The sequence below is a fragment of the Vicia villosa genome, linkage group LG2 (genome assembly GCF_029867415.1).
Source record: "Vicia villosa cultivar HV-30 ecotype Madison, WI linkage group LG2, Vvil1.0, whole genome shotgun sequence".
Classification (NCBI taxonomy): domain Eukaryota; kingdom Viridiplantae; phylum Streptophyta; class Magnoliopsida; order Fabales; family Fabaceae; genus Vicia; species Vicia villosa.
Genome location: NC_081181.1, coordinates 180,739,893 through 180,756,429, shown reverse-complemented (window position 1 = coordinate 180,756,429; position 16,537 = coordinate 180,739,893). Strand labels below are relative to the sequence as shown.

General features: G+C 32.0%; 2 protein-coding genes across 6 annotated transcripts; both read left to right on the top strand.

The window, feature by feature from the left end:
* The first annotated feature begins 3,717 nt into the window (after window positions 1-3,717).
* On the top strand, window positions 3,718-5,509 carry LOC131653156 (pentatricopeptide repeat-containing protein At1g62930, chloroplastic-like). The gene has a single exon (XM_058923237.1). It carries the CDS (start codon window positions 3,718-3,720, stop codon window positions 5,377-5,379), a length of 1,662 nt encoding a protein of 553 aa, XP_058779220.1. The 3' UTR covers window positions 5,380-5,509.
* A 4,623-nt stretch (window positions 5,510-10,132) lies between these two features.
* On the top strand, window positions 10,133-15,312 carry LOC131653157 (putative pentatricopeptide repeat-containing protein At1g12700, mitochondrial). 5 transcript variants are annotated; one of them, XR_009298970.1, is made up of 2 exons: window positions 10,133-14,320; window positions 15,128-15,312. XR_009298970.1 is itself a non-coding variant. In XM_058923240.1 (2 exons), exon 1 carries the CDS (start codon window positions 10,203-10,205, stop codon window positions 11,859-11,861), a length of 1,659 nt encoding a protein of 552 aa, XP_058779223.1. In that variant the 5' UTR covers window positions 10,133-10,202; the 3' UTR covers window positions 11,862-11,867; window positions 14,924-15,312. The 5 variants fall into 5 exon arrangements, 3 of the variants coding, with proteins under 3 accessions (XP_058779223.1, XP_058779222.1, XP_058779221.1); XR_009298969.1 differs by having other exon boundaries at window positions 14,924-15,312; XM_058923240.1 differs by having other exon boundaries at window positions 10,133-11,867; window positions 14,924-15,312.
* Window positions 15,313-16,537: the final 1,225 nt, after the last annotated feature.

The window sequence follows — 16,537 nt, the reverse complement described above, 5'->3', positions numbered from 1 at the left end:
TAAAAATAGCCACAATTTATTTCATCATAGATAAATTATAGCTAACCTACACAAGGTCTCAAAAAATTTGAAACGTCTCTATTAAAAAAACAATAAATAGTGATATATTTATCCCAATCAATCAATCATTGTTCAAAACCAAACCAACCTAATAGAAAACCGCAAACCAAACCAAACCAAATCGAAACCGCAAAAAATCGCATTTGGTTCGGATTTGTTTGGGTCATCTTTTAACAAAACCGCACGATGCGGTTCGATTTGTAGTTTGTATTTTGTAAACCGAATCAAACCGCATTATGTTACAACCTAACCTTTATTTAACTCACATCCAACCCAAACTTAAACCTATCATACATTAGCTTATGATTACGAACAATTTTCTCATCCTTACACATACTCTAATAGCATTATCACGCATTCTTTTCCACATACATCTTCCCTCTTCTTATCTAATCTCTACTCTTTTATATTCTTTCTTTTTCACCTTCTCATTTCTATGCAAATGTTCCCTATTTCAGTTTCGTTTTTATTGCACATCTTCTTTTCTAATCTCTCAACTCTTTTGTTTTTTCTTTTTCATCTTCACTAATCTCTCATCTCTTCTAGTTTTTTGTTTCATTATAATAATTTTTATATTGTTTTATGCTATTATTTTATATTTATTATTCCACTTTTGTCTAATTTAATTTTTACATATTAAATGGAAAATTGTTGTCAAAATATGATGAGTGACCTAACCTTTATTTAACTCACATCCAACCCAAACTTAAACCTATTATACATTAGCTTATGATTACGAACAATTTTCTCATCCTTACACATACTCTAATAGCATTATCACGCATTCTTTTCCACATACATCTTCCCTCTTCTTATCTAATCTCTACTCTTTTATATTCTTTCTTTTTCACCTTCTCATTTCTATGCAAATGTTCCCTATTTCAGTTTCGTTTTTATTGCACATCTTCTTTTCTAATCTCTCAACTCTTTTGTTTTTTCTTTTTCATCTTCACTAATCTCTCATCTCTTCTAGTTTTTTGTTTCATTATAATAATTTTTATATTGTTTTATGCTATTATTTTATATTTATTATTCCACTTTTGTCTAATTTAATTTTTACATATTAAATGGAAAATTGTTGTCAAAATATGATGAGTGTTGTTGTTATTTGATAGTGTATGAATGTCTAAATACAAAGTTATGTTGTCATCTATATGTGTATGTATGACTCAATAAAATATTTATAAAAAAACCGAATCAACCGAACCAAACCAAATCGCATTGGTTTGATTTGTTTTTTTAAAAGCAAACTGAACCGAACCAAACCAAACTGCACGATTTTTTCTTGTCATTTAGATTATATTTTTTTCATCAAAATCGTCCAAACCACACCGCAAACACCCCTAATATATATATATATATATATATATATATATATATATATATATATATATATATATATATATATATATATATATATATATATATATATATATATATATATATATATATATATATATATATATATATATATATATATATATATGCCTCATGCTATAAGCTAGACATCTAAACCGAGCTTTTAAGTTAATGCTAAATCCATTGCAGAGGATTTATTGCCAAGTCTTGTAAAATGTACTTAATAGTAATTTTTCATCACAAACACTTTCATGACCCTTTAAGAAATACTTGTATGAAAATATTAAAATATTTTCTACTCAGATTAAAATATTTTGGACCGAAATCCATTGTATATATTAAATAAATAGTCATCAATTAAAAAAACTTAGACTTGTAATTTTGTCAGCAAAAATATAATTTAAAATAAAAGAGATGAAATATAAGCTTATAATAGTGTGTTAAATAAAATCACGAGGTAAATGTCCTTTCCGAGACTTTTTTGCGGTGAATGTTTGAATAATATCAATATCATCAAGTGACTTGAATATCTCCCGCTCGGTGTAACAATCTTATTGCGCAATTTAGACTTGATAATCTTCATTGCTGAAAAAGCTCTTTCAACGAATGTTGTCAATACCGACAATATCAAAGTTAACTCAATAAGTATGTAAACCAATGGAAATACCAAATATTTTTCAGTTTGAACCATCTTCATATCCAAAATTTTAACAGTTTCACAAATGAAAAATGAAGCATTTCTTTTCACTTGAAAAACATAAGTCTAAAGTTGATCCTTATTGTTCCACGGTCATCATCAGAAAAGTCTGCATGGTGAATATCAGCAAGACGAGCAAGCTTATCAACATCAAACTTGGAGAAAGAGTACTTGGGGTCAAGACATAAGACACAATCAAGGATAATGCTACTTCCTTCACTAAAGCGATGATTCGTCTCCATACATAATTTGTCAATAACAGCATAAAAAATCTATGCACGTTAATAATGAAGATTAGTGATAGTCATCACTTCTACCCTTGAACGACCTCGAACAAGTATTTCGTCATCCATATTTGGCACCAGAATACCTTTAGCAACATAAAATTCTTAGACATCGGCGAATAAATTATCCCAACCACTTTTTCTTATTGTGGTTAACCAAGCTTTGACAATATCAACTAATTCCATGGCAATCACAATATTAAGATATTTTCTTTGCAACACATTTGAAAAGCTCATTTGTGATATCAAACACCTTTAACATTCCAACATTATCGTCGTGAAACCGTATTGTCAAATTCGGATGCAGGTAAATGGATTGATAATTTAGCCCGAGAGAAATGGACTAGGGCTTACGACAATGGGGAGTGATGAGTCCACATGACTACAAATCGTGTGGAGTCGACGAGTGGTGTTTTTAAGGGCATTAGACACCTTCTGATTACTGCCTTGGTAAGATCAACCTACTTTAGGATGACATCACTGTTCGCAAGAAGAGGAGAGCCGTGGAGTGCAGTTTCATAATCGGGACAACCGTTCAGCGAAAGTTGCATGAAATTTATGAAAGAATAATCTTCCAAAGCCAACAGCCTTCGACCGATTCAACCACATCTTCAATGTCAAAGAAACAATTGACCACAATGAGGACCTGCTGAGACAAGAATTTAGGGTTCTACTAGAAGAAGGGTGGTTCGACTGCGGAAAGTTTTAAGCCTTTCGCATGCCTTGCCCCCCTGTCATAACAACATGTTCATATGCGCACTGAGATGTCTTAACACTCTTATCTCCCATTTACAAGACCGACACCTAGCTCGAATTATACAATAATGAATTTCCAGTAATCGCAAAGGAGGATTACTGGCCTGCGTATGAGGGGGGAGTAGTTTGGCATAATGAATGATGCGAAGAAAGAAAAAAGGTCAATCTAACAACACACGTATTAGAACTAATATGGACGATCATGAAAAAAATGGAAGGAAAGTGTAACATATGTTGCCAGGTCGGACACAATAGAAATAATTGTCTTGTATTTGTACTATCTTTTGTGAAATCAACTAGACTTTATTTATTCGTAAAACATATTGGTATTACAACTAAACAAACACAAACTAGTTAGAAAAAATAAATAAAAGAACTAAAAATCCATATTATAAAATATAGAGATTAAAATTTAAAAATAATAATAAAGATTTATTTAATTGTGATATTGGATCTATGAAATGAAACACAACATAAAACAAGTTGATAAAACACAACACAGCACCAGACATATTCATATCGATCCAGCATTGTTTTCGTTCTGATATCCATTTCATATCAATGTCGTTTTCCAATTTGAGATGTGTTGTTTTCTCTCTTTTCATTCCCAATTTTCGACATCCAAACCCTAAATTCATTCCGAGGAAGATGTTCTCTCGATTACGTGATCATGAAGAAGAAGAAGAAGAAGACAAAGACAATCTCGTTTTCTCATTCAATCGTTTGCTCCATCAGAATCCTACCCCACCCATCTTGCAATTTAACAAGATTTTAGGTTCCCTTGTCAAGGCCAACCATTACTCTACTGCCGCTTCGCTTCATCGACGATTGGTATTAACGGGAATTGCTTCAGACTTATTCACCTTCAACATCTTGATCAATTGCTTTTGTCAATTGGGTCTCATTTCTCTTTCCTTTTCTGTTTTTGCCAACATTCTCAAGAAGGGTTATCACCCAAATGTCATAACTTTTAATACAATCATCAAAGGTCTCTGTCTCAAAGCTCAAATCCATCAAGAATTGCACTTTCATGACAAGCTCGTTGCCCTAGGATTTCATCTCAACCAAGTTAGTTATGGGACACTTATCAACGGATTATGTAAAGTCGGAGAAACACGAGCTGCCTTGCAATTGCTCAGACAAGTTGATGGGAAATTGGTTCAACCTGATGTGGTAATGTACAACATAATTATTGATAGTATGTGCAAAGATAAACTTGTTAATGAAGCTTTTGATTTATATTGTGAAATGCTTGCTAAGAGAATTTCTCCCGATGTTGTCACTTACACTGCTTTAATTAGTGGCTTTTGCATTGTTGGTAAATTGAAAGAGGCAATTGCTTTGTTTAATAAGATGATGTTGGAAAACATCAACTCAGATGTCTATACCTTTAGTATATTGGTTGATGCATTTTGTAAGGAAGGAAAAGTGAAAGAAGCTAAAAATGTGTTTGCTATGATGATGAAAAAAGACACAAAACCTGACATTGTTACTTATAACTCTTTAATGGATGGATATTGCCTAGTGAAAAAAGTGAATGAGGCCATGGATATATTCAACACTTTGACCCAGAGAGGAGTGAGTGCAAATGTTCGGAGCTACACTATCATGATCAATGGACTGTGTAAGATTCAAATGGTTGATGAAGCCATTAACTTATTTGAACAAATGCATTGTAGAAACATTATTCCTGATGTGGTAGCTTACAACTCCCTTATTGATGGTTTGAGCAAATTAGGGAGAATCTCAGATGCTATAAAGCTTATTGATGAGATGCATGATAGAGGTCAATCTCCTGATATAATCACTTACAATTCATTATTGGATGCTTTATGCAAAAAGCATTATGTTGAAGAGGCAATTGCATTGTTAAGAAAATTTAAAGACCAGGGTATTCAACCAAATTTGTATACATATAATATTCTTATTAAGGGACTGTGCCAAAGTGGAAGGCTTAAGAATGCACAAGAGGTTTTTCAAAATCTTTTAATTAAGGGCTACAGTCTAGATGTCCATACATATACGGTTATGATCCAAGGGTTGTGTGGCAAGGGTTTGTTTGATGAAGCGTTGGCATTGCTGACAAAAATGAAAGGCAATGGCTGTGTTCCAAATGCTGTAACTTATGAAATAATTGTCCGTTCTCTGTTTTATAAAGGTGAAAATGATAAGGCAGAGAAACTTCTTCGTGAGATGATTGCGAGAGGTCTTCTGGAAGATTGAAATTAGGTAAACAACTCTCTTGTTACACATTTTTATTTGGAAATTATATTTCATTTTTATGACATTATTTAGTTTTGGTAGTTGCATCGCCTAATGAGAAACAAACTTCTATTACTCATGTTTCTTTTGTTGAGTGTGTTTATACGGCAAAAACTGAGAAACCAGTGAGTTTAAACTTAAGAGGAAGTTGTACAATTATACTATAATAGTTGGTGTTGTCTTGAAAATATTCTGGGTTGGGGTTTTACAAATTTAGTTATCTGGATACTAGTGCTAAGAAGGCAAGTTCACTAGTCTAACAAATTTAAAATTCTTATAGAACTATTAATACATAATTTGGAAAGAAACCACATAGATTTCCCAAGGTAGGCAAACTCTACCAAGTTTAAAATCAATAATTAAGAAAACTAAAGGTTAGAACACATAAATAAGCCTACGTGCAAAATTTGAAGGGATTTGAACTTGAATAACTTGGTTTGGAGAAGTTAGTTACAAGTTTGAATTTAGTGGCAGCAATAGAAAAAGTGACTGCACAACTTCTGATACTGCTGTAATAAAGTCCAACAAGTTTTGATCCACATGTAGGAATCTTGGTTCCAAATTTAAGAGGAATCTTGCCACCTATAAAATTGAGGTTGATTTCCACTACTCTACTTGGTGTGCGTTCTGAGCTTCTATAGACTACAACAAGTTTCATATACTCAATTAAGTTCCATGCACTATCTATGAGGCTTGTACCCAAATTAAAGCCTAAAAATGGCTTACACAAATTAGTAACATAAAAGAGAGTAAATGAAGCCTAAACGTAAATTAACTAATGATTCTTTAAATGTAAGTTCATAGTCTGTATTGCCACATTGCGAGTAAGGCGTGTAACCTATATTGAGTAAAGGAAACCAAAATTGAAGTAAAACTACAATTTTGTGTAACCATCATAAGTTGAAAAACCTGGATCCTTGGATGGAAGATAGTAGTGCTAGTAGTGATATTGATTCTACTCCAGATTATAGTATTGTTTGAAATGCCCAAGAGTCTCTATATCTAGTTTTGTTTATTATTTTGGTGGATACCCTGCACTATTTTTTGTGTGTATACACTAACGATCTAGTTGTACGATCCCTGGGTATGGTAGTAGGTTACAAGTACGGGTGCAAGAGCCGTCAATTTAATAAAAATCAAGGTGCTTTTTATATAATATAACATGAGAGCTAAAATGTTCACTTCACAATAAAAGAAACTCAAGTAAACTAAATATTATATTATTATGTTAATATATGAGAAAGCCACAAATTTCCGTCACCACGAAATAATGAGAAAAAACCGGAGTATCAGACAAGTACCAGTACCAGATATTTTCCCGGTACAAGTACTTCACTGTTTAGCAATTACCTATGCTTCATTATTGTACATATGCTTGAGGTGAATTGTGATTTTCTACTTTGTGTAGTGTTGCATTATTGTTGTTTCATTAAGAAAAGAAAGAAACATATCTTTTTAGTGATGTATATTTAATGTTACTTATCTTTGTCTTTTATACAGTATTGGAGAATCAGAGCATTTTTTGTTGAAGGACAGAAGGGGACTATAGAGATCTATACCACACAACTGAACAAGAGAACTAGCATTAAGCATGAAAGTATTTCTTTTTTGTAAGCATTTTTTTCCAATACTGATTAGTATTAAATTTTCTTCCTTGATCATTATCATTATTAAACCATATTAGTTTTTGGCAATAGTTTGGAGTTTCATTTATTATTTCATTGTATGTTTTCCTAAGAAATTTAGAATTGATTCAATTTTCTTGATAAACTTGTGTGTGCGCGCCCGCGCGTGTATAAGTTTTAGTGAATACAAACCTGAATATAGTCTGCACTAATTTAAGATTGAACGGAATTGGATCCATATCCAATTGTAAACCTACATCTGTTGATAAATCTCATCAATATCACAATCAGTTCATTTTCTCCTGTTTTTTGAGTTTACTTGGAACATATGTTGCTTAACTGAAGCCTTCTTTTGTTGCAACCTTCAACTCTATATATCTTGAAGAAATGAATAAGAGCATCTCTCACTTGCAAATGAATCCTGTGAAGAGAGAGGAGTAGCAGAAGTGTGAAATCAGTTAGTTCAGTATTTGAATAGGATGGTTCAAATTTACTCAACAGTAGACTTCCTTCTATTCATTCTAACATAATTCCGTTTAACTTGTTACATAATGATTCAATCTTCAAACTTCATCAGGAGGTTCAAATTCATCCTGTAAAGAATGGAAGATGCTTTGAAGAAAACATCACACCTGCGCAGAGACCGATATGTGTTACTGAAGGGTTCTTAATTGGTGTCTAAACATTAAGTTATGAAAGGATGTTTACAAATGATATATAGATGATTAGTCTGAAGATTGAATAATTAAACACAAGTGGAAATGACTATAAGAATAACCTCAATTGTCTAAACTTTGCAGCCATAGATTTCTGCAAGTTTTAGTGAATAAATGATTATTTTTATACTAGCACTAATTTTGAATGAGTAGGATCTTTATACGATTCTAAACCTACATCTGTGGACATTGTCATGAATCTCATAAATACCACAATTAGTTAATTTTTCTCTCTTTCTGTTTTGGAGTTTGCATGGAGCACATGTTGCTTACCATTAGTCATATTTTATGTAGTACTTAACTGAAGCCTCCTTTTGTTACATCTTACAACATATACTCATACTACATGGAAACATGATTCATGCCTTCATCTTAATTTGATTCTCTTCCTTGGATGCTAGTTGGAAAAGGTGATTTAGTTCCTTTGAGTGTTGCACCATTCATTTGGTACCATAACCATACCACCAATCAACATTCTGGTTCAATAACATTTGGGAATTGCTCAAGTTTGAAAGCACTTGCAAACATTCATCAAAAGGGACTAAGCTTGATGTATTCAGAGAGTAAATCTCTAAAACTTTTAATGAAAAAAAAATCATTTTTTAAATTTCTAAGCAATTTTTAAATTATAGTAGCCCTTATCTCTCAATATATAGTTATGTCACTGGGAATTATAGGCACAACTAAGGGCAAGGGCTTGTTTGTTTCAGCTTTAAAAAAATGGATTTTTTCTTTGTATTTTTGAAAATAGATTTTCTAAAACCGTTTTTCAAAATATTACAAGTTTTTTATATTCGTTATTTCTAAAATGAAACACTAATTTTGACATCCTAGAACATAAACATAGATTATTAAAGACCAAAACTTAGTCAAAATCGCAATTTTTTCAAAAAGTTGTATTTCAAAAATGATTTTTATGAAAATCTATTTGAAATAGCTTCAAAATTAAGTGATTTTTTGAAATTTTGATATCCAAATTTTTTCCCCATAAATAGATGAAATACCTAAAATCACATTTTAAGAATAACTATTCAAATAAAATTTTCATTTGAAGCTTCTATAAAAAGTTTCTTTATAAAAAAAATTTTCACAAAATTTTGTAACACTATAAAAATCATTTTAAAAAAAAACCAAAACAAACGGGCCTAAATACTTATTAGACTATACAATGAGTTGTTCAATTTATACACTTCCCCTAGTTACTATGCATCAAAGCATATCAAAATTTTCAAAGTTATGAAAGTCACAGCAATTATACTATTGTAAAATTTTCTCTCATAGTGGGTCAAACGATTTACTTACAAGACTATTCTTGATTCTCAAATTAAAAACATGTATGATTTTTTATCAAAATTAAAATTGAATCAAATTAAATGATTAAAACAACTAGTAGTATATGCGTGTGAAACACTTCACTTTTAATGGATGACAAAATCTTGTTATACAAGTAATAAAGGCGAATGGACAATTGTTCTAAACTGCTCGCAAGATCCACAAAATGCCTAATAGCAAACATTGCCCGAAAAGATTCACACTTCACTTTTAATGGATGACGAAATCTTGTTATACAAGTAACAAAGGCGAATGGACAATTGTTCTAAACCGCTCGCAAGACCCACGAAATGCCTAATAGCAAACATTACACGAAAAGATGCGGAGAAGAAGTGAGACCTCACCCAAATGGAGGACATGTCATTATGACATCCAACACACTTCTCATTGTTGCACCCAAATGGAGGACATGTCATTATGACATCTAACACACTTCTCATTGTTGCATCAGACAATCACTCGCATGAGGCGTCAGATCTCATGGAGACGGTTTTAACTGTCCTCCTAATATAAAACATAACACGCGTCATTACAAGTATTCATCCGTTCATACACTCAAATTATTTTCTCACTCATTCACTTAGTTAAACATTAGAGTGTTAACATTGTAAAGAATTCACTCCACCGCATCGAAACTCAAATATTTTTTTGGTAGTATGAAACTCAAATAGTTTTTTATCTTCGCTTATGGTTTCTGTTCGTAAGAGAAATTATTAAAATCTTTAAACAATTAAATTTTGTAATTAGATCATTATTATACTGTAAATGATTAAAGGTTAACATTTTCTTATTGGTTCAATAGATAATTATTAATTAAGAATATAATTACAAAAATATAATAATTTAAGAGAAAAAAAGAATATACACTGATAATTTAAAATATTTATACGGCCTACGCATTATCATTAATCATGTAATTTAAAATATTTTTAAAATCGACAAATTATATATGGACCTATTAAATAGTTTATTTGTTTCTTTCTAAAAAGGCAATTTTGTTATTATCAATTTAAAATCATTTTCGTAAAAACCAAACACTAAACAAACAATCATTTTCGATTTTTTGAAACATTGATTTCGTTATAGCAAGATTCATTTGATTGCAACGTAAATGACAATGTCGTTTTCAACTTTGAGGTATGCTGCTGTTTTCATTCCCAATTTTCAACTTCAAAACCCTAATCAACTCATTCGACGATGCTTCCTGTCGTCAAATCCAACTCAGTTCCATGAAGAATACGAACACAATCTCGTTTCCTCATTCACTCGCTTGCTCCATCACAATCCCACTCCGCCTATCATCCAATTCAATAAGATCTTAGGCTCCCTTGTTAAGGCCAACCATTACTCCACTGCTATTTTACTTCATCGACAATTGGAATTAACAGGAATGGCTTCAAGCTTAGTCACCCTGAACATCTTGGTAAATTGCTTTTGTCAATTGGGTCTTAACTCTCTTTCTTTTTCTGTATTTGCCAACATTCTTAAGAAGGGTTTTCATCCGGATGCCATAACTTTCAATACAATCATCAAGGGTCTCTGTCTCAAAGGTCAAATCCATCAAGCATTGCACTTTCATGACAAGCTCGTTGCCCTTGGATTTCATCTTAACCAAGTTAGTTATGGGACACTTGTCAACGGATTATGTAAAGTTGGAGAAACAAGAGCAGCCCTACAGTTGCTCAGACGAGTTGATGGAAAATTGGTTCAACCTGATGTGGTAATGTACAGCACAATTATTGATAGTATGTGTAAAGACAAACTTGTTAATGAAGCTTTTCATTTATATTTTGAAATGCTTGCTAAGAGAATTTCTCCCGATGTTGTCACTTACACTACTTTAATTAGTGGCTTTTGCATTGTTGGTAAATTGAAAGAGGCAATTGCATTGTTTAATAACATGATTTTGGAAAACATCAACCCCGATGTCTATACCTTTAATATACTGGTTGATGCATTTTGTAAGGAAGGAAAAGTGAAAGAAGCCAAAAATGTGTTTGCTGTGATGATGAAAAAAGACATCAAACCTGACATTGTTACTTATAACTCTTTAATGGATGGATATTGCCTAGTGAAAAAAGTGAATAGGGCAAAGGATATATTCAACACTATGTCCCAACTAGGAGTGAGTGCGGATGTCTGGAGCTACAATGTCATGATCAATGGACTGTGTAAGATTCAAATGGTTGATGAAGCTATGAATCTATTTGAACAAATGCATTGTAGAAACATTATTCCTGATAAGGTAACTTATAGTTCCCTTATTGATGGTTTGAGCAAACAAGGGAGAATCTCATATGCTTTAAAGCTTATCGATGAGATGCATGATATAGGTCAACCTCCTGATATAATTACTTACAATTCATTATTGGATGCTTTATGCAAAAAGCATCATGTTGAAGAGGCAATTGCATTGTTAAGAAAATTTAAAGACCAGGGTATTCAACCGGATTTGTATACATATAATATTCTTATTAATGGACTGTGCCAAAGTGGAAGGCTTAAGAATGCACAAGAGGTTTTTCAAAATCTTTTAATCAAAGGCTACAATCCAAATGTCTATACTTATACCGTTATGATCCAAGGGTTGTGTGGCAAGGGTTTGTTTGATGAAGCGTTCGTGTTGCTGTCAAAAATGAAAGACAATGGCTGTGTTCCAAATGCTGTAACTTATGAAATAATCGTCCGTTCTCTGTTTGATAAAGGTGAAAATGATAAGGCAGAGAAACTTCTTCGTGAAATGATTGCGAGAGGTCTTCTGGAAGATTGAAATTAGGTAAACAGCTCTCTTGTTACACATTTTTATTTTGAAATTATATTTCATTTTTATGACATTATTTAGCTTTGGTAGTTGCATCGCCTAATGAGAAACAAACTTCTATTATTCATGTTTCTTTTGTTGAGTGTGTTTAGACGGCAAAAACCGAGAGATCACTGAGTTTAAACTTAAGAGGAAGTTGTACAATTATACTATAATAGTTGGTGTCGTCTTGAAAATATTGCTGTGTTGGGATTTTACAAATTATGCTACACTTTTTACAGCTCCAAAGATTGACTTAACATTCAATTTGCTGGATTTACCATTCTTCTTTTTCAGAAGTATTGTTGATTCCTTAAATGGAGTACATATTCAGATTTACAGTTTAAAAACATGTTGAAAATGGGCTTTCTTTTGAATTTTTCATGTTTCTAAATCTAGAGAAATATAACTTGTTGTATTTCCTACATTATCCTTATTAATATAGGAACTTGTTATGGCTTGTATCATGTTATGGAGATTGATTGCATTTCAGAGGCTTGTTTTTTTTAGAAGTACTTACATTTATAATCAAGGACACAAGTATGGTGGGCATTGGAGCGGCTAGAGTTGATTATTTGGATGACTTTGTTGTGGATAAAAGTAAGAACCAAAAGTACTATTGTTGTGAATAGATAAGGGATGATATGGTAGGTATTCAAGTATGATTTATGTATAGATAAAGGATGATATAATTGTGGCTCAAATTTTCAAAAAAGAAACATGTGAGCTAAAGTCAAAATGTGTGGTGCTGCTGACCAATGATATGAATTATGTTTCTGCTGTATAATGGGTTTTTTTGCATTCTTTGAGTGTGTTACACAACTGAAATTGATGTATTAAAAGAGCTTTACATAGTGAATAGAGATTAGTGCAGTTAGTCATTACTTGAGTATTCAATTTGAATTAATCCAACTAATAGGATTCTTCAAATTGGCATGAAATTTATGTGATGTCATTTGCTGCACTCCTTTAGGATATGTATTGCCACATTCCTAGTAAGGTATAGAACATTTATTGAGTAAAGGGATCTAAAATTTAAGTGAAACCAAAAATTTGTGCAACTATCATAAGTTGAAGAACCTAGGTCCTTGGATGGGTGATAATAGTGGTAGTGGATCCATGCAATATACTCGACAACATTTTTATTAAGACTTCCAAATTACAGTTATCAACTATTCTAAGAACTCCATGAGAATTAAGTTTAAATGATATCCTACCTCAATGACGATTCTGAATGTTGAAATCAGTTCCTAGATGCAAGTGATATATAGTTTGAAACGAGGTCTGCCAAAGCCCTCTCAGAGAAACTTGTTAAAATCAGTTCCTTGACGACTAGATGCATGTAAGTTATGTGTTATCATTTACTGCATTCCCTCAGGATTTTGTTAAGTAAATTGCACAATATGCTTAATTTCCACTATTCTACTTGCTTCCAAATTTAAGAGGAATCTTGCCACCTATAAAATTGAGGTTGATTTCCACTATTCTACTTGGTGTGCGTTCTGAGCTTCTATAAATTACAACAAGTTTCATATACTCAATTAAGTTCCATGCACTATGTATGAGGCTTGTGTCTAAATTAAATCCTAAAAATGGCTTACACAAATTAGTAACATAAAAGAGAGTAAATGAAGCCTAAATGTAAATTAACTAATGATTCTTTAAATGTAAGTTTATAGTCTGTATTGCCACATTGCGAGTAAGGCGTGTAACCTACATTGAGTAAAGGAAACCAAAATTGAAGTAAAACTACAATTTTGTGCAACCATCATAAGTTGAAAAAACCTGGATCCTTGGATGGAAGATAGTAGTGCTAGTAGTGATATTGATTCTACTCCAGATTATAGTATTGTTTTGAAATGCCCAAGAGTCTCTATATCTAGTTTTGTTTATTATTTTGGAGGATACCCTGCACTATATTTTTTGTGTATACACTAACGATCTAGTGGTACAATGCCTGGTTACGGTACTGAGTTACAAGTACGGGTGCAAGAGCCGTCAGTTTAAAAAAATTAAGGTGCTTTTTGTATAATATAACAAGAGAGCTAAAATATTCACTTCACAATAAAAGAAACTCAAATACACTAAATATTATATTATTATGGTAATATATGAGAAAGCCACAAATTTCCGTCACAACGAAATAATGAGAAAAAACCGGAGTATCAGACAAGTACCGGTACCAGATATTTTCTCGGTACAAGTACTTCACTGTTTAGCAATTACCCAAGCTTCATTATTGTACATGTGCTTGAGGTGAGTTGTGATTTTCTACTTTGTGTAGAGTTGCATCATTACTTATCTTTGTCTTTTATACAAAATTGGAGAATCAGAGCATTTTTTGTTGAAGGACAGAAGGGGACTATACAGATCTACACCACACAACTGAACAAGAGAACTAGCATTCAGCATGAAAGTATTTCTTTTTTGTAAGCATAATACTGATTAGTATTAAATATTCTGCCTTGATCATTGTCATTATTAAACCATATTAGTTTTTGGCAATAGTTTGGAGTTTCATTTATTACTTCACTGTATGTTTTCCTAAGAAATTTATTATAGATTCAATTTTCTTAATAAACTTATGTGTGTAAGTTTTAGTGAATAAAAATTTGAATATAGTCTGCACTAATTGAAATAGTAAACGGAATTGGATCCATATCCAATTGTAAACCTACACCTGTTGATCAATCTCATCAATATCACAATCAGTTCATTTTCTCCTGTTTTTTGGAGTTTGCTTGGAACATATGTTGCTTAACTGAAGCCTTCTTTTGTTGCAACATATAATCATAATATAGGGAAATGTATGTCAAGCCGTCAACTTTATATATCTTGTAGAAATGAATAAGAGCATCTATCACTTGCAGATGAATCCTGTGAAGTATGAATGTATGATAAGGGATAAACCAAATAGCTCAATATTCAAATAGGATGGTTCAAATTTACTCAGCAGTAGACTTTTTTCTATTTATTCTAAGATAACTTCATTTAACTTATTACATAATGATTCAATCTTCAAACTTTCTCAGGAGGTTCAAATTCATCCTGCAAAGAATGGAAGAGGCTCCGATGAAAACATGACATTTGTGCTAATTACATACAAGTGGAAATGACAATATGAATTCCTCCTGTTACTTTATTTAAGCTCCTTCTCTGAATTTTTTCTTTATAAATTTATTACAATAGCCTCGCTTTTCTGCAAGTTTTAATGAATAAATGATTTTTTTTTACAGTAGAACATTATGGCGGCAGTTGATCCATATAGTCGACCCTACTTAGTGGGATAAGGCTTGGTTGTTGGTGGTTGGTAGCACTGATTTTGAATAAGTAAGATCCTTATACGATTCTAAACCTGCTGCATCAGTGGACATTGTCATCAATCTCATAAATATCTGCAATTAGTTCATTTCTCTCTTTCTGGTTTGGAGTTTGCACGTAGCACGTGTTGCTTACCATAAGTTATATTTTCTGTAGTTCTTAACTGAAGCATCCTTTTGTTACAGCTTACAACATACTCATAATTGAAGTCTCGTTTTGTTAAAGTTAAGTTTAGACAAATTTGAATTTCTAACACAAATACTTGACGTATATGTGAGAATTTAGTCACAGTTCACGATTCTATTGGATTTTTCAGTAAGCTCAAAATCTTAAATAATTTTGGGGGCAGCGAGCTAAAAAGTTTTCCCCCTTTGAAATTGACATCTCTAAAAGAGTTGGAAACTTTTCTATTGTAAACCTCTTGGAAATTTTCCAGAAATATTTGGATAGATGGACAATTCAACAGACATTTTTTCATGGACACTTCCATCCAAGAATTGCCACTTTCATTTCAAAATCTTACTCGACTTTGTAAGATTATGGAAACGTGGAAAACACATACTACAAAACAACATTCTCATGAAGCCAAAAGTATCAACAGATGCTTCAGGTTATCTGTCTCCAAAATCAGATGATAATATGTGCTTGAAAGTGTCTTCAAATGTACAAATGTTTGGACTTCCAAAATGTAACCTGTCAGATGAATTTCTTCCATGAATTCTAACATGGTTTGCTAATGTGGAATATTTGGATCTAACAAGGAATAATTTCACAACTCTTCCGAAATGGTTGCAAGTATCTTCGAGAAATTCAAGGCATTCCATCAAAGTTAAAGCGCTTATCTGCATTAAAATGTAAATCTTTGCCTGCCATGAGTAGAAGCATGCTAATGAATCAGATTTTACATTTCTTCTTCTTGTCACCTGATAAAGCGCTTATTTCCTGAACTATCATTCTCTGAATTAGATAGTAACTAGGAATAAATTTGATGGTTGACAATAGTTTAAAGACTATTTACTATATTTGTTTAGTTCAAAGGCCAAGTGCGAAAGAGATTAATAGTTTAGGAACCAAACCAAAGGGCATTCAATTCCCTGATCCTTCTTTGTAAAAGATGAAAAGCACTTTGTAAAAGATATTCGATTTATCAAAAAAATTAACAGCTAAAATATAAGTTCATACAATAAAAAAAAACATAAAAGCTTATGGAACAAACAACCTTAATTGCTTGATAAAATCACACAACCAAGTCATTTTGTTACATTAGTTCATAAAATATTTCATAAAAAGACATTTTTAAAAAAAAAAAATTGAGCACTAATCAT